Raw genomic sequence first — 27,966 nt, 5'->3', positions numbered from 1 at the left:
AAAGATATGAAAATTTTGAAACTAATTGGTTTATGATTTCTAATCAAGCTCAAAATTTAATTGAACTTATTCCCATGTCCTTCACTTTTCATTATGTACACACACTAATGAATTATAAGAGCTAATTAGATAAAAAGAGTTTAATATTATTGGGTGACACTCGACCATACTAGTAGGTGAATGCTAGGGGTACAATCTGAGAGCTTGTGTGAGAATGGAAAGAAAGGGAGGGGAAAACTCTATATGAAATAATCTATTTGCTCCATGGTTTAAAATTGTGCAATATGAGGCTCGCCTTGAGGGCCCGCCTTTGCACAATTCCAATAAAAAATGCCTCAATGCGTATGCCTCTAAGTTTTTTTTGAGGCTTGCGCCTCAATTTGGTTGATGCCCGCCTTGAAGCCTGCCTCGCCTCACTGGCATGAGGCTTACGCCTCACACTATATATATTAAAACTTACATAAATCTTGAAGTAAATGCCCGACATTGGGCTCTATAGGAGAGGAGGAAGGGGAGAGAGCAGTTCATCATAATGATGATTCAAATGAAGAACTCTTTAGTGATGACAGTGCTGATGACTTATGAGTTCTTATGTGATATGTCATTGCTATTTATTTTTGGAAATTAGAATTATATGTTAATGAAAAGAATACTGGGATTTGGGAAAGATAGAATTTTGAATTGAACTATATTTTATGTTGTCTTATTATTGGGATATTTTGATTTCACTTCATATCTCATGTTTTTTTTTTATGTTTTATATTATTCACTCATTAATATATATTATATAAAAAATTCATTTTATGTTACGCAATATTTTGATTTTGAGGCTTACGCCTCAAAACGCCTTGAGGCTTACGCCTCGCCTCACGAATGAAAAACGCCTCAATACCCGAATACGCAATTTTAAACATTGATTTGCTCAAGTATCTATAGTAAAAATGCCAAAAAATCCAAAAATTTATTCTCCACTTTTTATTTAAAGGGATTTGAGAGCTACGAGAAATGCTACATCAATAAAAAAATAAAAGATGCAAAAATTAATATCTTAGTATAGATTGCCTTAGACATATGTCATATTGTGGGTAACTCAATGGGTGATCGCATCTTTCAATCTTGTTTCTCTATTTTGGGGTGAGTTTTGTAGTACCGAGTGTGCAAGGACGATTAGGAGTAGGCAAGTCTGCTAGTGAGTGCTGATCTGAGAGGGCTATGACTGGCGAGCATCTTGAAGTCATTGCGCCCTTTGTTGGAGCTCCATATTGCTTTTGAGTGGGAGGTGGGTATGTTTTAGTTGTGGGGATGGTAGGCTCCACAATTAGTCGACTGTGATGGGATGAGCTGGAACCCTCTTGAAAATATATTTTCCTTTAGTTGAGATGATGAGCATGGTCGATGATGATCCATCATAGATAGCAACAAGTGGCTTTGGTGGCTAGTTCTCATTGGAGGGCAAATGACGAGTATAGTGGTTTTTTAGAACCCTTGAGTGCTCTTGTGAGGGGCAACTCACCTCTTGGTGTTTCATCGAATTAGGTCTCATGGGGTTCATGAGGTACATTCACCCGTTATGATCAGTCGACCCCCTGTTGAATACCTGAAAAGGCATATGGGAGTACAAATATTTCATCTAAACAAGCATAAGTGAGAAGTTTTTTTAAACCATATCACTATTATCCTTTTGAGATACACTTGTTGAAATTCTTCATTCCATGCCTGATTCACTTGTTATTTAAGCCAGGTAATTTTTTTATCTGGCCATACTTTGAGATGATCTTTTGAAAATTAATTCAAGATTGCACAAATGTTGTCCTCTAAATTAACTGTATTTCATATGATAAATACGTGGAAAAATTTAGGATTACAACATTAACATAATTGAATTTTTTGGTTGATAATCCCTTTTATGTTGTACTACTCTTTTGAAGCTTTATTAGTTATATTTTCAACAAATTTTTTATGTGTAATACCCGTTCTGGTTGGCTGATGTAATGTTCGATTTTTAGTTTAGAGAAAGTATAGATTTTGATTGTAATACAAAGTCATTATCATCATTATCCTTTTCCCAACTATTTGGGTGGCAATGTGATGCAAAACTATGATCAACATATCTCATACGCTATTGTCTTCAGCTATCAATAGATTAACTTTATGTCCTTCAAGCCGTTTCATTTTTTCCTGCCTTGTTTCTTTTGGTATTTTTAGCAAGGTCATTATTGCCACGTAGTTTTAGTATACTGATTCACTGTCTACATTTCCTTTCAGGCTGAGTATAATGTAATATCGTATGCTGATCAAATGCGACTAAAAACAGCTGTTGAGCTTGTAAAAGCAACTCGTGAAATTGAGTCAAAGCTTGAGGAGGTTAGATTTACTTTTCTGATTGTATAAGCACATTGAGTTAGTAAAACAACTAAATGGTTTTACAAAAAAATAGAGCTCACAAGTATCTCATTATGCAATGTGACAAAAACTTCTAAAGATGTGTTGGTTTGCAATCTCAATTGAAGTGGTTGTTATGTTTCTCAACTCCTTGAATTCATATTTTTTCCATTTCTATAAATCAGAATTCTCCTCCACATTATCTGTGGTATCCGAATTTTAGCACCTTTTGTTTGTGCCAATTTCAAATTCCACTAGCGTCGACAATTTTCTATGACCCAATTATCCTCCTTAAACTAGGACCCGCTTAAAAGGGCTCCACTTCCATTTCTGCACCACCAAAGGCCTCTGGTATTTTTGGGGCTTCCCTGTCCACGCCTCTTTGAGCATCTCTATAGTTTTGGGTATCTTCTACAGGCCAGAATTCATCCAAGTTAGTAGGATAAAAAGCTGCCTTCTTTCAATTATGATATATCGTATATCATATTCCAAGTGAAGAAACAGCATTTTAGTATTACCAATTCTCAACGTATGAAAGATATGCTCCATGTAAGTGCTAAATAGTCAAGCCCTCAACATATGACACATAGGCTTTGCAAAAGCACTTCAGAGTAAATCTTGCCCCACGATTTATCATCCAATATTTTCTCGTCAGTCTTGATATCTCTATATAATCTGCTATATCTGTCAATCTTCATATCTTTATCAAACCTTGCATTCTCCTTCTAGTACTTTGTAAACATTACAATTGCTAATGCTATACGAGAATCTAAAATGGTTAGCTTTTCTTTTTCAAATGATTTCGTTAAACATAACCGATCTCAATTATTATATCATAATGTATTTTTGGTTGGATCTACATTCCCTGCTATCTTTTATAGTCCACTTTCACCCTTTAAATGTCATTTTCTTTATTTTAACATTCTTCTTTGCTCAAACATTTTGAATGCTAAAATCAATGTGGGATAGATATGTGAGTCCAAAATAAATCCATAAACTTTCTTATTGTTTTGAAACTTGCATTTTTAATGGTGAATGAAGCCCCATCAAGACATCAGCTTGCAACAAAGGCTGACTTATAATTGGATCTTTAAGTTCTGGCTTGGGCCATAGGTCCTTGATTTGAGAAATTTTCACTTAGGCCCTCATATTTTTATAATTCAATTAGTGTTTACTTAAGTTTCTATCAATAAAACCGTAAATTCACCCTACACACCTCTACGATGCCAGAGCATGTCAACTCCTCTTCATTCTTAGCTCTAGTGTGGTCTCGACTCCTTCAGCTGAGCTTTAGGCACCGCAGAGCTTAGGTTGATTGTGCTACATGGAATAATAGACTCCTGTTGGCCCCTCCTTTGCCCTACTGCAGCCTTTGACACTGGCAACTGAGCCTTATGTCCATGCAAAGCCAAAGCTGTTGGTGTTAGCTCTACTCAACGCCCTCTTTGTTGTCTCAATGTTGTCAATCAATGATTCATGGGGATTACCTATTTCAACAAATCTGTAAACAAACCTGTTGACCTCCACCTATGCTTCGAAAATTAATACGAGCAAAAGCGATGACTACTGGCGACTATTGGCGTACAAGACGTTGCTCGGAATAAAAATTGGAGAGCCTCAATCATGCTCAAAACTGCTTAGACTTTTCTAAGTGCAAAACGGATTCTACTGATAGACTCAGGATGTCCAATTTATCAAAGAAAAGTCACTTGTGTGCGATTTGATCGAACTGATGACAAAAATGAATGTTGGTGGGCGCAATGTCGCACAAAATTGCCTGAACAACTTTTGATTGTCAAAAAGGCTGCGTCGATATGTTTGAGACATTGAATTTAACTAGGGGAAACTTCTTGTACGAAATTCGCGCGAAGATGATTGAAGACAATGATATACAAATGTGACGATACGTGACATTAGCCAAATGATGTCCGTTCGTGAAACGGGCTTCGCCGTTGCATCCGGAACATCAAAAATACCTAAAATTGACAGTAATACTGCCAAGCTTCATGGACAAGCGAAAATGCAAAATTTGCTTGTGTGAGTCGACGACATGAATTTAGAGATGACATGATAAACGAGAAATTTTATGGTGGATTCACGTTTCTTTAGTCCTGTTCACTTGATTTCTACACAGCACTTCCCCCTATTCCTCTCTACTCTCATACTTGCCTCGCTTAGCTCGTCTTTCACGTTCTCACAACTCTGTCCACAGAAATCTCCCTCACTCTCGTTCTCTGCTTCAGTCACACGACCCCTCTGCTCCACTAACCACGGCCAATCTCCACCAGCTGATCAGCTCCCTCACTTCTTCACTCCAAACACAGCAGCTCCTCCACCTTTTGCTCGATCCAAACAGCTGCTGCTACGCCATTTCTTTCTCTCCCGATCTCTCCACCTAAGCCCGCTATCGCCTACTCTGTTACTCAGCTTCTTATAGCTAACCGAACCCCATCTCCCTTCGCTAGCCCGTCCAAGCCAAAGAACCAGCTTCTTCTCATGCCGCGCTACCTGTTGCTCTTCTCTCCCATTCACGATATCACCTCACTCCACTTTTCCTCAGCCTCCTAACAAAACCAGAGCCATGAAGCCCTCTCAACCTATAGCTGCTGCATCCCACACCCAAAGAAAAAGAAAAAAACACCTCCCTATTCCACCTACCTTCACGTCTTTAACCCACATAGCCCACTTGATCCCTCTTCCAACAGCCACTTGCTACTTCCTACATATACTCATCATAGCAATAACCCCAGCCCACATTCCACTCTCCACCCATTCCATCCAATAGAGAACTCTAGCAGCAAACAAACCCCTCTCTCTATTATTACTATTATTATAGTAAAAAAAAGACTAAAACAAAATCAGAAAGCACATTAAAAAAAAGGATAGAATATTCAAAAAAAAAAAAGTGAGGAAATTATGTTCCTCGCCTTCGTTGTCTCGTTGCCGTCTCATCTAAGTATCTAACGCATAGGTATAATTTTGGAACTCAAAATAAGTACCCGTTCACTTCTGATAAGCGTGAGCGTGGTTGGGAGATTTATTAATTAAGTACATATTCGCTTTTGATAAGCATGGCGGGAAAAACTTGTTAACCTAAGTATCCATCCACTTCGAATAAGCATGACAGGGACGATAAGCATGATAGGGAAACTCGTTTTTGCTTGTGCAGGTGACATGACCCACATGCCTCTAATAAGCATGCTGGAGAAGAAGACCCTTTGTCGCGATGTCATCTAACATCTATCGTCTCGCTTTCGATAAGTGTGGAAGGTAGGCTTTAGCTCTCTCAAAATTTCTCATACGCGAGAGAGATGCTGGGAGGTTGCCAAATTCAGACTGAACACTTACAGGGAACAAAACATAATGATATGTTTAAAATAAAAATGAAATTTATAAAAGTTAAATAAACTTATAGAGAACTTGAATGACTTTGAAAAGCTCGTTTGCGAATGCAAACCTTCCTTGTCAACACTAAAATAATTGTGAACTTCAAGAACTCAATAAGTGAACTAAAATGAATTGAGAAATGAACTGAGCTTTCTCCCTATTTATAAAAAATGATGGATAGCCTTAGGCCGTACATATATAAAATCCATATATAGACAAATATTTTAATTATCAGTAAATAGAGATAAAACCAATGGGTCTTATTTGTGCATATAAAATTTATTTACTAAAGAAATGCACAGTTATTAGAAGATGATGATAGACCTCGCAAGCCTCGCCTCCTTTTAGAATAACTTATATAAGGATAAATTTTAAAAGAATATGAATATGGGATCTACTTTGTATTTAATGCCACTAGATTCACAACATCGTAGAAGTGGACAAAAGTCGTCACTTTTATACTCAAAATGAAACATTGCTTATTTTCCAACGATAAATATTTGCACAAATGATCACATTTAAATATTTTAAAATCTCCGCACACATTTCAAAAATATATATACAATTTTTTATACTTAAATGCACCATCTCAAGAAAAAATGTCATTGCCTTAAGAATTATGCAACAACATTGAAAAAAGTACAACTTCGAGAAGAGTGTTTATTGCCTCGACAAGCATGCCACAATATTAAGAAGCGTGCAACGATCCAACAAAGTGCACTCCATTGAAAAGTGTACTAAACTTGTGAACAACATTGTTAGAGAATGATATGCTTGGTTAAAAGCATTATAATCTAAAACCCTCTCTTTAAACTAATCATCTGCATGTGCTCTAATAAATGTGTTAAATGTGGAAATACAAATGTTTGAGAATGCTACGCAGGGTTAAAACTCAATAATTTAAAATCCTATTTTCAAATTAATCACCTGCATTTGCTCTGACAAATGTGTTAAATGTGTAAACACAAATATCTGAGAATGCTACGCAGGGTTAAAAGCTACTTAATTTGGAATCCTAATTTCAAACTAATCACATACATGTGCTCCAACCATCGCATATAATAATTAATCCTAAGGTCCAAGAATTTTTCTTGAGTTAAATTTTAAGTATGATCCTCCTCCTTGAAAGGACTGGAGTTAACACGACTTAAATTAATAAGTAAATGTTTGATCATAAATCTACCCGGATATTAGTTTTAAAGTTTACATTAGGTCTTTAAATGCTCTTTCATGAAACTCATCATAAAAATATAAGCTCTCATTTTTTAATATTCGTACAATAACTCACAATATCAGTCACCAAACCTAATTCTTTGTTGGCGGGAAAACATAATCGACACTGTTAAAATAACTAAATATTATAAGTACTTCACCCCTCATGTTGGTTGTGTTGAAGATGAATCTCAATCGGAGGAATCTACATTTTAAATGCCTCCCAATATTGATAAAATACAAATATTTTTAAATGACTTTAGCGTATCCTCGATGATGGCCGTGTTGAAAGAAAAATTTAATTGGAGGGGATTTTATCCTTTAAAATGCCTCGAACAACTAATGGAATATTGATATTTTCAACTAAGTGGACTAGGGACCTTGATGACCCAGGACGATAAAACAAAGAGATATTGGTCATGTTTATCAGCATTCTCCCCATCATTCGCTTTAGTTGTGCGGTGATAAATTTCTAATTTTAAACATCTAAATTTGCTGCTACTATATGCTGGAATAATCATTACCCCATTATCAGCTTTATGTGTGTGATAATTAATTTCTAATTTCAAATATTTAAATATTCACCACTATATGTTGGATAATAAGTATCTGCTTGATGACTAGTCTCAATCAAATATGCTCTCTCATTATCGAGAGGGGTAATTAATTATAGGTGCTTAACCCTATAAAAACCAGAACTCAGATTTTAAAGTTTTTGTTAAGAGGGTGATAATCTATGGGGTAGTATCTTATCTCTATCTAATCCGCCTTCCGAAAATTTCACCTAAAATATAATCCGTTAAAACACTCTCCAAATATATGTAGATATGTCGGGGCCCCAAAAACTCAAATTTTCATAACCCACAAAAACCTTGAGGAGGTCAACTTGTAAGATTCCTCCATATGCATTTGTGAGGGTCATTTTCGCATTGTAGCTCTTAGTGTGTCTTTGGATTTCTGTAATGAGGGGTAACCTGTGAGACCTCGTTCCCTTACTGTTCCTCTCTGACTTGGATTTTTCTTCCAGGATCGTCCGGGACGATAGTGAGATCGTACAGGCTGATCTGTACTGTTCAAAATATCGTCCTGAGAATAGTTCTGGGAACCGTCCAGGCCGATGATTTTGGTCTAATCGTCCCAGGACGATCTGGTGATGGGCCGGGCCGATCAGCCTAATGATATAAGAAAATCAGCTCATTTTGAGGAGAGAGAAAATCATTTTAAAAATACATCTACTCTCCTAACGGGATCATCGGAAGGCTGTTGTTTTATATGATCAAACCATCTAAGGCAACTCTTTCTAATCTTATCTTTTATTGGAGCCACTCCAACCTTTTCATGTATATACTCGTTTCATATCCTGTCTCTAAGAGTAAAGCTACTCATCCATCTGAGCATCCTCATCTCTGTAACAATTAACTTAATTTTATGCTTCTCTTTTAATGGCCAACATTCTGCATCATAAAACATTACAGGCCTCACAACCATCTTATAGAATTTTTCCTTAAGTTTGAGGAGCACTTTTCTATCACACAACAAGCCCAATGCATTCCTCCACTTCAACCATCCAACTTGAATTCTACTAATAATATCCCCATCTATTTCACCATCACTCTGAACAATAGACCCAAGATATCTAAAACGTTTACTCATATTAATGACTTGATCACCCAAAGTCACAATGCCTCTACTAGATATATTACTACTAAAATTACACTCCATATATTTAGGTTTAGATCTATTCAAATGAAAACCTTTAAACTCTAAGGTTTATCTCCCCATAATTCTAGTTTACCTTCAACTCCCTCTCTAGCCTTATCAACAATAAGAATATCATTAGCAAAAAGCATACACTAGGGTACAACTACAACCTCTTGCAAATGTCTAGTGAGAACATTCATGACTAAAGCAAAAAAATATACTTAACGCGGATCCTTGATATAATCCAACTGAAATAGAAAAATATTTGGTCAAACCACCTTGTGTTTGAACACAAGTAACAACTTATGCATACATATCATTAATGACTTGAATATAAGCATTATTAACCCCTTTATGTTTTAAAACTCTCTATAGCACTTCCCTTGAAATTTTAATATATGCTTTCTCTAAAAAAAAAAATCATATGTTATCCGCTTGTAGATAAACTTTAATTTCATATTTATAAAAAATAAGGCCAACTTATTGTTTCGATTGGCTTGTTTTGTTTATTTGATTTAGGTGACTTCGCCGTTGCTGATTCTTCATGGAGCTGCTGACAAGGTGACAGATCCTAATGTGAGCAAGTTCCTTTATGATAAGGCTTCCACAAAGGATAAAACTCTCCGGTTTTACGAGGAAGGTTACCATGCTATTCTCGAGGGAGAACCTGACGAACGGATTTCTAATGTTATTGATGACATCATTTCCTGGCTAGATTCCCATGTTGCCATTCAGTAGCTTCGGAGATTTTCTGCTCAAAGTTAGTTTTCTTATTATCCTGTCACATTTTTTTTGAGATTCTGATACAAATTATATTATGATGATTTTGAAAGTTTTTTTATTTATTTTGAGATTAGTGTAGTATGAAATTAATCTTAAAATAAATTTAATGACTTTCAAATTCATCTTAATACTAATTATATTAGTATATCCTTACATAATTTTTTTTTTCATTCCATTCATGCATCAACTTAATATGTTTATTGTATCAGTTATCTTATACTAATTATTGTTAACTATTTCTTATGATTCCATGCAGTTGTCTTAGGGAGATTGATTCCAGAAATTCAGAGTAATATGATATTTCCCCGTTGAAGCCAACGCTATCCAACATGAACACATATTTATGAAGAAAATATTTTGGATTTTACTACAGATTTTTGGGGATCTTTTAGTAAGTGTCTGGATTGTACTTACATGTTAGTCTTTGCACAAATATGCTTTTAGCCTTCACTTTTTAATTTTCAAAAAAATTTCAATGATTAAGGCTAATTATTTTGTTAAATCATCAATTAGAAAGAAGAATTTTCAACAATCAAATGATGTCTATTTTTAGTGATTATTTTTTGTATATGCATAAAATTATTTGGTATGCAATATGACACAAATGAAATAATTTTATCTAATCTTTTAATTAAAATTTTAATGATTTTTTTTACAAACATGCATATTGCCATTAAAGTGACTTTTTTTTAATAATTATTAAAAAAATGTCACGTCCGATAATTTAATTTATTTTTTTTCTTTTATCCTTTATTATACAAAAATTATATTTTGATAATGTTTGCAACCGTCTAAATTCTTAACTATTAAGATATTGTTCATAATGTTCATAAATTCAAATTAAATATGATAGTCCCTCGCATGATGGTGAGAGACATCTTGATGTGACAACTAATGAGAGTATATTTTCTAAGTATAATCATGCATGGAACAATAAGGTAAACATTTTTTTTAAAAAAAAGTTGTGAAATGGAGTGGTCCTAATCTAGAATTTCTAATTTATGATGCATTAATGCTTGTTCTCCAATGTTATTGTTCTCCAATGTTATTGAGAGTCTATTATCCTTTATTAAAACCTGAACAATAAACTATCTAATAAAAATATTTTATGCATTCCTGTTTAATGATGGGAGTAAAAGGTTCCAAAAGTAAGATGGAGTGGATGTGAGAAAGATGTCTAGACAAGGAGCAATTATTACGTCCGATCACTGAACACGTTCATAGACAAATAACCACGCGCCACATCACCTGAAACTCGATATTGAACACTTGGTATTGCTCGGTATACATTTAGATACGTTCGAATTTGATTGGATGTAATAATTACTCCTAGACAAGGCATTTGAACTCCCTACATATGTATGGCCACTAACTACACTGTTTGCTAGTCAATTATGATAAGAATATTTTTTTTATATATGACATTATTGCATGCAAAAATTTTGAACTAAGAGAATGAGGATTGATAAAATTTGAGTTAGGAGAATGAGGATTGATCTCAATAACTAAAAAAAAAATCTCATAGTAAAGAATAGATATAAAATTTGTAATAAGAAAAACAACCAAAAAAAAATTTTCTGACGCCTTGCATGATCCACTATATTATAAAATACAAGGTTATTTCACATGAAAGTACTTGGAGGACTTAAATACTAGATGCATATTGACAGCCAAAAAAGAAAATGAAACAGGCTTTAAGATTTGTCTTCCAACGTCTCTTAAAAATGCTATATTAACATATAACATAATACATGCACAGCTCATCTTGATTTATTGATTGGAGGCTTTGGATACTTCAATATTCAAGTCATCTCCAACCGAATACTAAACCAGCATTTGCCATCCGCAAGCTGCTCCACCCGAACGTAAAAATCTGCACCATTCTCGCGACATGAATAGTTCGATGCATATACAGATATCACTGTGTTCACAGTCTTTATTATTATTTTTTTTTTTTGGAGAAAAAAATACCGAGAATATTCTTTTTTAATGTTAAGAAATGAAATTCACTTGAAAATGAATTCTTGTATTTTAGAATGAAAAATGAGTTTTTTGATTGAAGATGCCCTCAGAAGGATGTTAAATCCCCTACAATTTTGATACAAAATATGTACAATTTTAAAGAAGCTTATACAGTCAACATTGATATTGTTACAAAGAAGCACATGTTCATCTTGTGCTGTAAGAATCAACAAATACAGAGAGCGAGTACATCAGCAGTATGGGAAGGTTGCAGAATCACTAGCTTCGCCTGCCAATCATCTACAATTTCATTTTGTTGAAGAAACCCATAATGAAATCAAGAAAGCAAGAATATATATTGTTTGAGTTAGGCTTCGTTTGGGATGACTTTTTTAATGCTTTTTAAAATAACTTTTTAGTATAAAAATTTCTAATTTTAAAAAAAAATTATACTAAAAAAAGATGCTTTAGAAAATAGTGAAAAGTCGTCCCAAATGAAGCCTTAAGCAACATGAAAGTAGTGGCAGACGAGAAAATAAGAGGGTGGTAAAATGAAAATATAAAGAAAAGGTTACTACTAAGCAAATGTCAATTATCTGCAGAAACTTCAGAAATTTGTAATTTTGCACTTCACAGTATAACAATTGATGAGATAAATTGGTTATGTGAAATTATGTTATCATATAATGTCAATGGATAAATAACTCGAGTGAACATGAAATGTTAGTTTCTAATGTCAACGTCTACTTAGCATCTTTAGCATCAGTTCTATGAAGTAAAATGCTTGATAAAATTCCACTTCTATGTTTTATGACAAAGAATACGCTATTGAGAAAATAATACTTAAGTTCAAATAAATTTGGTGGTATCCACAGGAAAGCACTCAGATTTAGGAAGATTTTTTTTAATCCTAAAGAAACAACCACCACTAAGGGGCTGTTTGGTAGCACCCAAGATTTGATTTAAGTAAGAATTCGGAAATCCTAAGGGGCCTAAATCCTAAAAAACTGTTTGGTAACATTCATGAAATATCCTATTAAATTCCGTGTGACTGTTTGACTATAGAACGGATTTAACAATCGGACTCTTCCCCTCGAGTCAATAGATTTCGTAAATCCGACAAAAAACAGGATTTCGGAAATCCAGGATTCACCGTGAAAAGGCGGAATTTTCAGTCCACCACGGTTTTCTTTTGCCGTGAGATTTGGTTTATCATTTTAGGCTGTTTGGCTGGATTTTGCTCAAATCCGACCTAAATGCTGCCTACCAAACAGCCCCTAACAGTTGCAATGGTATCAGTGTCCCTAGTTTATAAGGCAAGCTCTCGTGTTCTGTTGGTAAAATCCATTGAGCTAAAATGTTTGGATATGGATTGAGCCAATCATCCTTCTCAACAAAGTTGCACTCTGAAGCAAAAATCTCCGTGCTTGATGATGTAAAATATGTGAAACCCCATTACTCCAATACTTGGAAATAAAGAACATTTACGAGTCACAAGGTGCAAATATCCATGCAATAGCTTTTGGACAATCCTATGTATATAAATTTTAGGTAAAAAGTATGCACTGCAACCTATTTCATGTGATCTGTATGATTATAGGCCAAAACAAATATTTAATTTGGAACTTAGGCTTCGTTTGAGATGACTTTCTTACTGTTTCTTAAAGCAGTTTTTTAGTATAAAAATTAAAAATTTTGAACTATAAAGTTGTTTTAAGAAGCAGTAAGAAAGCCGTCTCGAATGAAACCTTAATTTCACATAAAATTCCTAGGTTTAAACATACATAGCTCAAACGTGCAAGCAGTCAGTGAAGCAAAACATCCTGTCAATATTTTTTGTAGCCTCATTTAAGCGATAGGATCACTTAAGGTAGGCATAGGAATCTGTACAAATAAAAAATACTAACAGTCACCACTGCTTTATTTTTAGAAGTGGGGCAATGGGTTTGGCATAAAAAAAAAAAAAAAAAAAAATAATTTAGAGCAGCCCGAATATAAAGGTCAAGAATAAGCATTAGATGGCCAAAGCTTTGTTTGAGAAGATAAAAACCTAAGTAGAATCCAACGCCCGACTATAGCTCGAAAGAATCAAAACAGAAACCATAGATAACAGTGACAATGTTGATACCACTCCTGCAAATGAAAACTAAATAATTTACATTTGTTAACCAGCTTGGACTAACATAAAAGCTCGTTCTCTAAGAAAACTAGATGACTTCAGCTTTTACTCCTTAGAAGAAACTAATAAAGGCACCTGATGCGAGAAATTATTCTGTGCAGAGGCCGGACGTAACTCTACGTCCGGAGGAGAATCAGGTGCAGCCACATCAGCGGTACCGAGCGATATCAAGCTACGGTACACAACGAAGAGGTGATGTGGCGCATTCTGGTTGGTCTCCATACGACGTTCGGCGTCTGCACAGAATAATTAATCCGCTGATAGATGGATGAATTGGGCGTGCATTGTCTGCTCTTTAAATTTTCCTTCTAAAATTCAGCAAATCTAAACCCGCCTAATAAGTAAAAGAGAGATATAATGCACAATAGAAGAAGATAAATAATTATATAGTACGCGTAACAGAATATGAATAGATAAATCCAACTAAGCACACCTATGCTAATAAGATAGTAGTATGCGTATAAAGGTGCACAATAAATAAATGATCAAGCTTAATGCATAATGATAAAGATCACACAACATTCTTTGCACAATAAATGTTCACCAAGCAACGCAATACATTTGAGTCCACAAATATATAAGATGGCGATATGAAAGATAATTGTAATGTTATGAGAGAATCAATGAGCTTTTCTTGCGATGAACAATTCAATTTTTTTAAATGATAATTTTTATTAAATATTTTTCTCCCAACTTTTTTCTTTGCAAAATAATTAATATACCAACTCAAAGTCATGAAAAATAAAATAAAATAAAAAATCTATTCCAAATGACTCCAAAATCTAGACAAAGTCAATTTAGTAAATAATTGAAAACTTTAGCTAGCAAAATTTAATGAATTCAAATATGAAATATATGATATTAAATATGAAATTATATGTAAACAAGTCAATGAATCCGATGAAATAAAAATAAAATTCAAATTCTTTCATGAAAAATTTTAATTGCTAAATTAATATAATTAATCAATAATTAAAATATAAAGCCATATCTAAATTTAAGGGATTAAATAGGACATTTAGGATCAAATAAATTTGTTAAAATAAATGAGATATAAAAAAAAATTCAATGATATAAAGATCTAGCATAAATACCTTAATTAAAAAAATAATAATATAATTAGATAATAGATCAAAGTTAACATAAAGTAATATAATTAGCAAATTTAATGAAATGATTACACCATCAAGATCACGCAAATTTGCTAAAAATATGAGCAATTAAAATCATAATAATAAATAACTAATAAACATAATAACTGATTATATAATTGATAAAATAAATACATAATAATATATAATTACCAAATATAGCTATAAATAGGAAATCAAACTAATAAATTATAAATATATAAAATTAAAATAAATAGTGTTTATAATAATTCAAATATAACTTTAAATTCTTATAGATAAAACTTCAATCATTTAACCTGAAAAATTCAATAAAATTACAATAAAAAATATCCTAAAATCATGCATTAGACTATACAGCATTGGATCTTCATTTTGCATTTTTCTTGAATTCACCGACAGTGACCAGAGTACTAAGAAAGCCAAATGATAGATCATTATCACCATTATGGCTAATAAATGATTAACAATAAATAAAATCCTAACAACAATTAGATGACTCTGCATAAGAGTAGTCATCATCAAATAACTAATGCACCAATCCTAATAATGCTTGATATACACTAAGGCTCATAGGGTCAAGAGAAACAAAACCATTGGTGAAACCATAGTCATAAATGGCCACTCAGAATACCTTTTGTTTTTCTGCTCACCATGTGATTTGTAGCCAGAGCTCATAAGTTTTGATGGTTTACAAGTTTGAGTTACTTTAATATCAGTTGCTTCATCATATAGAATTGGATTCATTAGCATTGATTTTATCATGGATTTGTTTATGATAGGCATTCAACACTCTCATCTTAACCTTCGGGAATCTCTTTATTCAAGGGTTTCGTATGGGTTTTTTCTACTGGGTGGTTAATAAAATTCAGGCTTCTTTGCTACTTAAAATTTTTTAGCTCGATGCAAGTGCAACTATATATTTTCCAAGAGAAGTCTTCTCCCTATATTACCGTAAGGCATAGATTTCTTTACTTGATTTCTTATCTTATTATATATTATCTTCAAAATTTCTGATTGATTTTGTACGTGTCAATGACTTTTAATCAATACGGTTACAACTAATTTTTTTTATGGTTGTGTGAATATTGATTAAGTTGCAGTTTTTTGCATATTCAATATTTTGTTTTATTTCTATTTCAATGATCGTTAAATTTGAGTAAATTCTACATAATTTTTACTGGCATCAAAAGTGAATGTTAATTTATAATCTTTAAATAGAAGTTCATTGAGTTTCATTTATCGCATTACTAAATTGCATAAATCCTAAACTTAAGACGTACTACATCACCAAGCTTGAAAACCTGAACATGATTTTAATACACGGGTAATGTTCAAAATTGGCATGAGATCAACAAGAAAAAAAAAACAAACTTGAACATAATAAAACTAGAATAGACTCTGACTCATAATAACAAACTTGAACAAATAAACTTGATCAACTACTTGTCTGCCTGCCTCTAACAGTAATGTCATGATCTTATCTCTTTCAAAGGATCTTTTTTCTATTCAATAAAGTAGTGAGGAACTTGGTTCCCCAAATATAAAGAACATGCTTGTTACTATGCTATGAGTTACTAGACAAGTATCTGGATAAAGGAACCATCTTTTCAATTTAAAAAAAATAAAATAAAATAAAATAGAAGAGTGGAAGCAGGAGGCTACCTTTTACCATGGAAGATGGCTTGATGCCCATCTAAAAGAATAATCTAACACCAAAATTAAAGTTTTTATTGTACCAATGGAGAACTTGTCTTGCCCATAAGATGTAATTATTTGTAATTATTTCTCATCACTAAAATAAGAACTATCACTGTCATAAACGTCTTCACCATCTTCATCAAGATCCTGAATTTAAGTCGAGCATTATGCTTAGCACAGACACAAATAAGAGCAAGCATTAGTGTGATTAAAGACAATATAACTCACCTCACAGACTGACAAATCAAGACAAGAATCAATATGTTGGACATAGGTTGCAGAAGTTCCGTCAGTGCTATCACTAATAACACTATCATATTCTTCTTCAAAATCTTCACTTTCCACCTGAAAATTATTTTCTGCAAGGTTATTGCCAATTTAACTCAATTTACAACAAAGTTACTAGAATAAAATACCTCAGTGAGATCCGAATCATGATCGGATTGAATATTTGTTGAACTAATGGATGAGCTCTTGTCAACTTCCAAATAACCCTGTCAAATCATGCACAAATAAGAATTTGATAAGTAATATACTCAGTTATCTCAATGACTGAGTTAGAGTTCTGAACTTCTCTCTAACAAGTGAAGCAACCAAACCTGGATATTTCAGTGCATGAAAAACATATAAAAACAAGGCATAAGTTACAAGTATAACGCATGTGTTACGAGTGGACCGGTCCCCACTGGACCGGTCCGATGCTATGCCAGGCGGAAACAGGGAAAGGGGCGGAACCCCCCTGTGGACCCCACGCTTGCTTAAATTGAATTTGAGAGGGAGACTTTTGAATGAGGGGCTGTTTTAGGAAGTCAATTATTGTCCTTTATGATTAATTTGTATAATTAGGAGATTGGGGGGGAATTAGCTCCTCATCTTGAATTTGAGTTTTCTCTTTGAGATCTAGGGTTTGTTTTGGGCTCTTGGTGTTGCCGGAGATAGTGGAGAGTTTTTCCTTCCTCTCGAATTGAAGGAAAATTGTATCTTTCTTGTTGTTTGCACCTACTAGTGGAATGCAAGTGTTTGCAATTGTTATCCTACGTTTTCTCTCATGTTTCTCTCATATTTTCCATTGTTTGGGCTGATTTCCTGCTGTGGACAGCAGTTTTCTTTGACTAGGGTTGCTTGCGAACTCAAGTATTACCTTAGGGTTACTTGCGAACTCAAGTATTTCCTATCAGAATACTAGCATTTCCTATCAGCATGCACACCATTTTATCGTATGGAGAGGAAGCAAAGATTTTCCTCATTGATTTGCTTAAAAAGAGTTGGTCTTTGAGTTTCCAATATTAACAAAGATTATTAACCTTCATGAGCCCCACTGAAACTAGCTAGGAGTTGAAATAATGAGCAAGTTCAAAAAAAATCATATAACAATAGCACAAAAAATGGGATAAATCTTTTTATTCAATTCCCATAAAAGTTTAATAATTTTGATTTTCAAATGACAAATCTTCAATAAGACTATTGGCTTCATTACTTGTATGCTAGTAATTTTTTCGTTCATTGCTTGATGCTAGTAATCTTCACTCCTTTAAAGATATGCATGCAAGATTAAAGATATGTATGCAGGAGCTATTACTTGTGTTCAAATACAAGGTGGTTTGACCAAGTCTTTTCCTATTTCGGTTGGATTACATCAAGTACATGGATCTATCTCTATATAATCTGGTAAAGATGAGCCATCATTAGTTTAAGTCCTATAAAAAACAACATTTTGCAACTAAGATGTGCTTACAAATATTACACACATAACAAAATGCATAAATCAGTTTAAGCTGATTATAAAAGTGTTTATTTAAGCAAAACTTAAAACATACCAGATCTAACTTCATCCGCTTAATGGTTTCCTCCAGCTCAATTATATGTTGGCTCAATGCCTGAAAGTTATTTAAAGTATAATGTATGTTAGCATCCAACGGGAAATAACTAATATCAGTTAGACGAGAGTATGGTGAAGATTAAAGAACCTCATGGCGTTGCATTGCAACTGAACGTTTTAGGGCTTTTGCTTTTGTTAGCAGATTTCTTGGCCTCAAGCAAATAGGCCTCCGGTAGTTCTTTCCTCGATAGTAGACAATTGCAAACCCCTTTGGAACTCTTTCAATGGCCACTAGTATTCCCCCACTTTCATATTCCAAAAGTCGTGCTGTGTCTTCAACAAACGAAAGGGTTTTTTGCTTTGATATTAGCTTCACAAGCTCTCTGTGTTTCCAATGCAAGTGCATGTTCTCAATGACTCCATCAAAAACACCACGGATGCCTAGAAGAAGATAAATTGCAGAAAAACAATCACCTTAGAAGTTGGGATCATGCTTTCTTTAAAACTTAAATAGGAAACATACCAAGTGGTAGATATGCCTTCATCCGTAAACCAATTCTACGAAATACAGATTTTTCTTCATTAGTTATTGTCTCCCGGTCATCTGATGGATTGATAGGAACCATAGATGCTTCGATCTTTGCCAGAAGTTTCTCAGCTCGCAACTTTTTGGCTTGGGCCTGCTCCATTTCAAACAAAAAAATGAACTTGAAGTATGCATTGACTTAAGGATATATAGTAGCCTGAACTTGAAGCAGTTCTTATATTCTGAATGGAACTACAAATCATAAACATCATTAAAAGAAAGAAATTTTTAAACGTAACTTTAAACATAAGTACTTAGGAATATTAAAGGCATAAAATAAATACTCAAATATTTAGATAAAAGGCCAAGAGAAACGACGAGGGAAAGAGGAAAAAGGTTTGTTTTTCATTTTTTTTTATAAATTGTTCTTAATTCTTTCTCCAATTATTAGAAGCATTAAATTGAATACAAAGAAAGAGATTGAAAATAAAGAGAATGAATTTTAGAAGTGAAAGAGGAAGGATTTTGAAATTTTGGAAAAATCCTCGTTGTAAGTGAATTTTCTATCATGATTGTTATTAAATTTAGTTATTAAATCACATTTTTCTTGAAAGTTTAAATTATATGAATTTAGGGATTTAAAGGTAGAGATCAAGTTGTAGGAGTTCGTTTCAACAGTCTCAACAAAGAAAGAAAGAAAAATTTTGTATGGTAATTTTATTTGGAAGAAATCAAACATTTATTGAGACATTCAAATTGAGATTTAATGTTAATTAAATCTCTATGTTATTGTAAACAGTTAAAAGGGTTTTAATAAAAGACGAATATTGAAGGAGGAGAATCAAAGTGGATAATTATAATTGAATATAAATTTTATTATTGTATTTTCATATTCTTTTGAAATGAATATTTATGAAAATAACATGTGATTACTATTATGTATAGATATTTTTATATGTTATTGTTAAATGTTTTGTTTAAATTTTAAAAATGATGTTTATTTATCTTTTGATGTTATTATGTGAAAAGATTCAAATGAATGATATAAATGTACATGTAAATGAAACATATATATGATGCTTACAGACATAAGAAAATAAGCAAAGAATGGTGAAAGAATAAAATGACTTATATGATAAATAAATGTATAAATGAACAGATGATAAAGGGAAAATGATATGCATGCAAAACTTATAGTAGTTCACCACCGTATGGTACAGGCTGGGGAAGCAACGTACCCGTGCACGTAAAAAGAAAAAGGTTATAAAAAAGAATAATGAAATGAAAATGGTTGTACCTTTGGTACATTTAGACGGTGCTCCTGTACAAAATAAATAGGAAAAGGAATGCATATTGAAGTAAATGTTATAAATAAAAATGTAGTATATATATAAATGAATGAATGTATGAAGGGAAAATGATATGTATAAAGGAATGAATGTTATCAAATGAACTAAAGAAAGGAAATGTATTTCAAATGCTAAATAAATGAACATATATAAAAGGTTATATGCATTGTACGTTATACATGTTAATTGTTTTAATAGTTACTCACTGAGTTTACTTTGTAAACTCATTCCATTAAATAAAATTTTCAAGAAAATTCCAAAGTTTTAGAAATGGCCGAAAGGGAAGAGTTCGTTTATAGAAGACAGCGTGCAAATGATAACAGGTAATTTGTGATTTAATACAAATGATTAATATACGAAGAAATTTTGAAATAGTGGCCCTTCGGTAAACTTGAGAAAGTTTTACATTGTATTATTTATAAATTATACTGGTTTGATTCTACCATCCAACTTCAGTTCCCGCATTGTTAAATCGAGCATCCGGGTCAGGTAGTGACACCGACTGTCGATTCCGTTTATTGGAGCCTCATCTCTTTAAAATTGTAAGAGAAAGGGAGACGAAGAAGGACCGAGAGAGATAGCGAAGGAGATCGAAGCAAGAGATGTTCGAGTGAGTCGACTGAGGAGAAGAAGATAAGCATGCATTCTCATGCGTGAATGGTGCAGTGTGCGTGAATGGTGCAGCGTGTGTGAATGAGAAAAATATTAAATTTTCTATTTTAAGGTTTTAAATCTAGAAAATATACTAAGTTAAAATTTAAAGGTGATTTAAAACAAAGGAGCCTTTTTAAATTGTGATTTTACGGATGTATTTTAGATAAAAATGATAAAGAAAATTATATTACAAAATAAATCTAATTCGATTATAAATTTTTCATCCATTTTAAAATGATGACTAGAATATATATATGTATATATATATATATATATAGAGAGAGAGAGAGAGAGAGAGAGAGAAAATTGTGAGCTATTTATCATTAAAAATTTTAATGATGAAAAGGTCTTTATCTAGGTGTCTAAATATTGATTTTGAAGTAAGTAATAAGAGTGAATTATATGTATATATTTAATTCTAGGTGAATGCCTATATTTATATTGTATGGTAATAATGTTATGTCCTCTAAACCAATTTCATTGAATCCATTTATTTATTTGATTAATTGTTGTTGAAAATGTCGTGAATGATTTATCTTTTATATTTCAATGAATGACCATATCAAAATAATTGATAGCAGCATGATATTTCATCACATATATTTAATAAAGTTATTGAATGATATATAATTGAAATGACTAGACATAAATGCATGTACATGTTAACTTGATGAAGTACACCTCCTTATGGTATTGGTTGGGAAAACAATGTACCCGCGCACATCAAACGAAAAATGTTTTGAAAAAAGAAATAGAAATAAAACTATAGAAGTACTTTAATTGGTATTATTTAGACGGCATCTTCTACGACAATTGTATTATTTAGACGGTATCTTCTAGAAATTTTGAAGATAAATTTTACATATTGTGATTTGAAAGACCATATTATATGGATTTAAGTGTTCAACAATAAATCATGATAATTGAGTTAAGTACGCTAGGATTGAGAATATTTACAATGAACATGCAACAAACTAGAAATGATTATGTAAGAAGAACTATATGAATATTAATTATTGAGGATAAGGAAAGGAAAAAATAGACCTAGATGATTTGGGCTTGTAAAATGGAGGATAAAAGATGCATCAATATGAAGGTTTAAAAAAACTAAAAAGGAAGGATTGGAAAGGAAAAAGGATTGCTAAAGGTAACAATGATAGAAATTGTACAAAAATATTTAAGCAAAATGCATTTAACACATCTACTAATGCTAATGCTCACAGGAATGTATGAAAATAAGGATCATAGTCGATCACATATTACCTGATGTTGCTTTTTTGTCCGCCCCAAAGTTCACAGACTTATGAAGCAGGTAAGGATCAAACCCAAGATCTAGATACATCTTCCAAAGAAGCCCTTACCAATCAAACTAACTAGATGACGCCCACAATCTCATGTAAATTGGATAAGCTAATGAAGATAATTGTGCTTTGATAATAACACCCCCCCCCACCACCACCACCACCAACTCCCAACACCACCCAAAGAGGATTTTTTATAAATTTTCAATAAAAATATTGTGCTTTGCTAGGATTTCACTTGTAAATTGATAGTACCAATACACGCATTATTGTTTTCCATAAAACACATAATCAATAATGCAATTGGATGGGTTACACTTCTAGAAATATGATGGTAGGCAAAACCCTTCATCACTTGCTCATGTACATATTTTCTGATGGGGAAGGTTGGACATCTGATATGCAGGTTTCCAAGTGGAATATTAGGGAGGGTGATTTCTGATTGCCAGTTAAAAAGTACTTTTTGGCCTGTTATGTGAGAACAAATGAATTTTAACACACGCAGACGATTTTTGTTTTTGAGGAAAATTAGGGTCAAGCATGCCCACGTGCAGAGGATTCAATTCCACTTGAGTGAACGCCTAGGAAACAGGCAAGGGAAATACTCTTCCATTGAAAAGATATATAATGACTAGCATACCTGACTCAAAAATTTGATGCAAAGAACTTTTGTCACTGCACGCAAACATATAGCAAGAAAAGAAAATTTTGTCATTTGGAAGAAATTGTGCTAGCCTATATGGCACAATCGTCTAGAACATCATTATGAAGACAATGTACATTTCAATCTATCACATAGATATGGTCCACTATGAGTTGAGGAATGGCACAAAACAGTGAAGATATAAAAAGACAAGTAAACATAGGAGAAACATTTGAAGGGGAGGGATAGTGCAATAACATTGCTTTTCATTGGGCCACAAGTGTATCTAATTGTCATGTGGCATTGACTTGCCTTATATGGATATTAGGACTGATGATGCAGCATGTTGATGCATTACTAAGTATCCGGGTCATCATCATTTCGGGTGATACAACAAAGAATTTTATTTTATTTTTTTGACATGTATAATTGTATCTTGTTTTGTATTTTGTATTTTTAATGCATAGAGTACCATCATGTTAGAAGTTTCTGATTTTCTTAATTCATGCACTTTTTCTTTATTGGATGCTTGTTACATACCAATTTCGGCTATAAATGGCATATTTCTCTCGTATATTCCATGCCAAATTCAAGTTAATCAATAAACCTTGATTATAGTCTAAAAAAGTAATTAGTAAAAAAGTATAATCAAAGTATTATAGTTAAATACTAATTAGCCAAATTACATCGTACAATCCCTAGCTATCTCTGGTTAACATCCTAATTATTAATCAATAACTTGTTACTTAGGTCAAATCTAATAATAATTTAATCTAACTAAAATGTAAACAATCCTTAATTGGCCCAATTGAACCTTAAGTAATACCTAGATAATCTAATTAATATATTCTTATAATTACTGAAAAATCACATTCACATACCATCAACCCATTACTCCCTTGACTGTGAAATACATTTGAAAAATTAACTTGAATAACAGTTAATCACTACCAAGTAGTTTTGCAGTTTAAACATCACAAGAATTTATCAAATCTGGATTTAGAAAATATCACTTGCACCTAAACAAGTAAAATGAAAATTTAGCTTATAGGCAACATAGCATCACCGGTCTAGTTAAAAACCATGAAGTCAAAGCCATCAAAGTCACAAATATCAAAATGAAAATCATACCGAAGTTCATAATGAAGATAAATACGAAGGAATAAGATGATAGAAAAAAAAATTATGGCACCCATTCTTCCAAAATAAGAGTCAGGTAACATCATGGATTAGGACAACTTACAATATAAAGTTTATGTTCAATCTTCTTGAACATTCGAGCTGCTTTAAATCTGGAAGCTTCTTGTTTCATTGCATCACGCTCACCAGCAGTTATAACGTTTCCCCATTGCGCCTGAGCCTCCTGGAATTCAGCTAGAGTGCCAGCAAGGGCATGTCCTTCAAGTCTGTTCTCAACGCAGGATTGCCGTGCTATGCTATTGCGTGAATTCTCTTCTACTTCTTGAATATCTTTTGTTATTTGCTGCCTTTCAGCCAAAGCAATTTCCACTGAAGCAGGGAGAAAATCCTTTCCACGATAGATGACAATGAAATATTTGTTCCGAAGAAGTAACACACCTCCAGTAAGATTCTGACAGAAGAGAAATATTTTTACATTCAACAGAAATCAAGACAATAACACGCTACAACAAAAATCTAACAAGAGTTGTCGCCTTTGTATGCTCCACCAAGCAAGTGCTATGTAGTGACTAGAAACTTAATCAACCCTATTTGCACTTAAAATATTTTTCAAAAAGTTTAGTGAACCATTGACCATTTTCAAATGGTAGACATTAAATATCCAAAGAACCAAGGAAAATTAATCAGTTGAAATGCCCAAATTGTGAAAAATTATTGTGCGAACCCTTGGGTTGCCTAAATTTTGAAAAAATACACCCCCGAGTTGGCATATCCTTCATTGCACTAGGTCAGAAAATTCCAGTCCAGCCCACAATTCTTAATCGCACATGAATCAACAAACAACAAAGAATGATTCTATTGGATAAAATTCATCTTGCTCTAGCACAACATTCGTCACTTTTAAAGAAAGCACCATCTTCAAGAAAAAGTACAATCTTTAGGATTTAGCTTCAATTTTCATGTATGGATCTCATCCATTTCAACTCTTTTTTCAAAACTGGTACTGCAAATAAGGCATAGTTTTCTTAAATCATTTTATGCTTACATATAAAAGCCTGATTCTGCCAAATTCCACTCTTGCCATCCTTTATAATTAAAAGAGACAAAAGGCCAAGTAAAATGCATTCACATAACGCCATCATGACCTAATAATATGGAAAAAGTAAGACAATTTTGGAAACGAAATTTATCTACACAAAATACTTAGCTACATGAATTGATAAAGCTTAAAGATATTCTTCAGCTAGATCCCTCTTGAGTCGAAGATGCATTGAGTAAGCTAAGTTCTCATCGAGCTGTATGATACTAGACCTAACAAAATAGCAAGTAAAAAAATTGGTGTTTGAATCAGAGTACCTTTGTACGCCACTACCAGGCCACCAAGAAAGAACGTTTCTAGACCAGTGTCAAGCATCCGAAACTTTATCTTTATGATACGAAGCATACTGATAGACCGGTCCAAATATGATTAGTCAATTATTACCAGAGGCAGAACAAGCAGGTTCTGCCCCCCATGCATACCACCCTTTATTGTGGAGCCTAGGGCTGCAAATGAACCGAGCGTTCGATGAGCTACTCGTGGCTCGGCTCAATAAGAGCTCGTATATGTTCGTTTGATAAGGTAAATGAACAAGCTTGAACAACTTTGACAATACTCAATAGCTAAATAAACAATCTTGAACAACCTAACATTCAGCTCGTTTATGTTCACGAACAACATCATTTAGAATTCATGAATATACTCGTTAAGATGCTCGATTATACCTTATTTAATTAAAAATAAATACTATATCTTATTTAACTAAAAAAATAATTAAATCTAACGTTATATATATATATATATATATATATATATATTACGTTTTCACATATATATTTAACTTATCTCGCCTCTCTCTCCTCGTTTTCATGTTTTTTATCCTCCCGCCCACTGCTTCTCGCTCTCCTTGGTGACCATAGGGAAAAAAAATGCTGAAGGGCGTTTAGTCCCACACCGCCTGGAAAAAGATAATGTTGCTTTATAAAAAAAAATACATGTGATGGTTGGTTGTTGAACAGTGGGCAGCGGTGAGACTCGGTGGGGCGGTTCGGGTTAAATTGCATTATGAGCGGGCTCGGCTTGGCTCGTTTTGTTAAATGAGCTGGCTTAATAAGCTTGAAATTGAACGAGCTCAAACTAAACACGAGTCGAGCTCGAACATGCTCGTTTGAGACGAGCTCGAACTCGAACAGCGGTCCAAGAAGCTCGATAAGCTTTGAGCTGAGCTTGAGCACCGTTTTGACAAACGAGCTTGAACACGAACAGGCTGAAGCTCGGCTCGGCTCGGTTCGTTTTCAGCCCGGGTGGAGCCCACTAGATTAATTAGGAGAATATTAAGGAGGTTTTAGGAGGGAAATTCAAAAAAGAAAGGGCTGTTTTGGGATTTAACTAATTGTTGTATGCTTAAGTATGTTTTGGGGGGCAAGGGTTACCTTTTTATGTGTTTTCTTCCTGCTGTTTGCTGTTTTTGTGTTCTTGTGTGGGCTCTAACGGCGTCAAGAAATATGGGAGAGAAGGATCTTCCTCTCCAATAGAAGATCAATTGTATCTTGCTGGCTTTCTTCATCTACTACAATCAAAAGGTCAATTTCTGGTTTTTTCTTCCAAGTTCTTTGCAATTTCTATTTGTCCGCAATTTCTGAAATTAATTCCAGCAAGGAATTTTCCTGATTTTCTACGAGCGTGTCCTAACACATATCATATGAAATACCATATCTCAGATATCGAAATCCCAATTCTTCATAAATAAAAGTTGGTGCTTTGCTGGATACATCTATGACAATGAATGAAAGTCTTAAACAAAGAAATAATCTTCATTCGATTTTATTGGTAACTTCAATGGGCATAATGATTAAGTACAAAAAGAATTGATTTGATTAGCATTCAGCAGATAAGGTGTATACATGATGGAGCAATGACAAGCATTAGAAATAATTTTTGATTGTAACACAAGTTTCTGAAAGAAATTGAGATGCATTAAATGTCAAAAAAAAGTGGGTCTTTTCACATTGATAGGCGATGCTTAAATTATATATTCAAAGTGATATATTTTATTATGTGCTATTTTCAGATGACACAAATTGGACACATGGGTCAATTTTTACTAACCTTTTAAAGTTAGTAAAAAATTAGAAATAGGAAAAATTTTAGGAAATGATTTGGAAATAAATTTAGAAGATTAAAAACTTAGTATTAATAGAATAAATATCATATATATGATATGCAATTATAGCAAATGTAAAGCTGATAACTATTATACAATAATATTAAATGGATAAATGAACAGGAATATACAATAGCACATAACTTCTATAATTAAGGGTTGATGGTTAAAATGAGTGTCTCAAGTATACAGTGCAATAAAAGAATATCATGGAGATCAAATTTTAATTCTATAAAAATGCAATTACACTGTGAATAATTGGAAAATAATGATTAGCAAATAAGTCATTAACAACTAAATTAAGTAGAAGAAATGAAAAGGAGTAGCATCTATTAAGAGAAAATTAAATTATGGTTTAGACATGTCCAACAAAGAGAAAAACATTCAATAATTAGGCAATGAAATAGAATTTGCATCTTAGGAATAGGAAAAAAAAGAGGCCGGAACAAAAGTAATATGACTAGAATTTATGCAAAAAAACTTGTGTTCCAAAGTAATGTAAGAAAAAGAACTCATAATGTTGACCCCAAACCAACAGGATTTCGATGAGTATAATCACAATGCTAATATCATGTGTTTTCAAATAGTATAAACTTTAGGTTTCCACTATCCATTATCACCTTTTTGTTTCTACGCATACTCTACAAACTGTTTACATATGCATGCATGTGATATGCATATACAAGTATGAATAAGTGAATTTGATAAATTTAGTATTTTTCACGTGATTGGCTTTTAGTTTAGTAAATTAATGGGTGTATTAACATACCAAAAACTTTGTAGATATCTATTTATGGGCTCACATGTGCATGCATGGTTTAAAATTACGCAATATGAGGCTCGCCTTGAGGCCCGCCTTTGCGCAATTCCAGTAAAAAACGCCTCGATGCTTAC

At 33.1% G+C, this 27,966-nt stretch overlaps 2 protein-coding genes across 4 annotated transcripts in view; one reads left to right on the top strand and one right to left on the bottom strand.

The window, feature by feature from the left end:
* LOC110111876 (caffeoylshikimate esterase) overlaps nt 1–10,002 on the top strand; it is a 30,934-nt gene extending 20,932 nt beyond the window's left edge. The window contains exons 8-10 of one of the 2 annotated variants that reach the window (XM_028699856.1): nt 2,266–2,364; nt 9,202–9,442; nt 9,722–10,002. In XM_028699856.1, coding sequence (XP_028555689.1) covers nt 2,266–2,364; nt 9,202–9,420 — 318 coding nt within the window. In that variant the 3' untranslated portion in view covers nt 9,421–9,442; nt 9,722–10,002. The remainder of the gene's footprint in view (nt 1–2,265; nt 2,365–9,201; nt 9,443–9,721) is intronic. The other variant, XM_020843924.2, reaches the window with a different exon arrangement.
* A 1,492-nt stretch (nt 10,003–11,494) lies between these two features.
* LOC110111875 (CRM-domain containing factor CFM3, chloroplastic/mitochondrial) overlaps nt 11,495–27,966 on the bottom strand; it is a 21,421-nt gene continuing 4,949 nt past the window's right edge. Inside the window, exons 4-11 of one of the 2 annotated variants that reach the window (XM_020843923.2) lie at nt 23,973–24,320; nt 18,780–18,936; nt 18,405–18,697; nt 18,255–18,314; nt 16,854–16,931; nt 16,666–16,782; nt 16,402–16,584; nt 11,495–11,727 (exon numbers count right to left, since the gene is read on the bottom strand). In XM_020843923.2, the coding sequence (XP_020699582.1) occupies nt 16,519–16,584; nt 16,666–16,782; nt 16,854–16,931; nt 18,255–18,314; nt 18,405–18,697; nt 18,780–18,936; nt 23,973–24,320 (1,119 nt within the window). In that variant the 3' untranslated portion in view covers nt 11,495–11,727; nt 16,402–16,518. The remainder of the gene's footprint in view (nt 11,728–16,401; nt 16,585–16,665; nt 16,783–16,853; nt 16,932–18,254; nt 18,315–18,404; nt 18,698–18,779; nt 18,937–23,972; nt 24,321–27,966) is intronic. The other variant, XM_020843921.2, reaches the window with a different exon arrangement.

This window comes from Dendrobium catenatum, unplaced genomic scaffold (assembly GCF_001605985.2).
Source record: "Dendrobium catenatum unplaced genomic scaffold, ASM160598v2 fragScaff_scaffold_1398, whole genome shotgun sequence".
In the NCBI taxonomy this organism is placed as follows: Eukaryota; Viridiplantae; Streptophyta; class Magnoliopsida; order Asparagales; family Orchidaceae; genus Dendrobium; species Dendrobium catenatum.
This window is presented reverse-complemented; position numbering and strand designations above follow the sequence as displayed.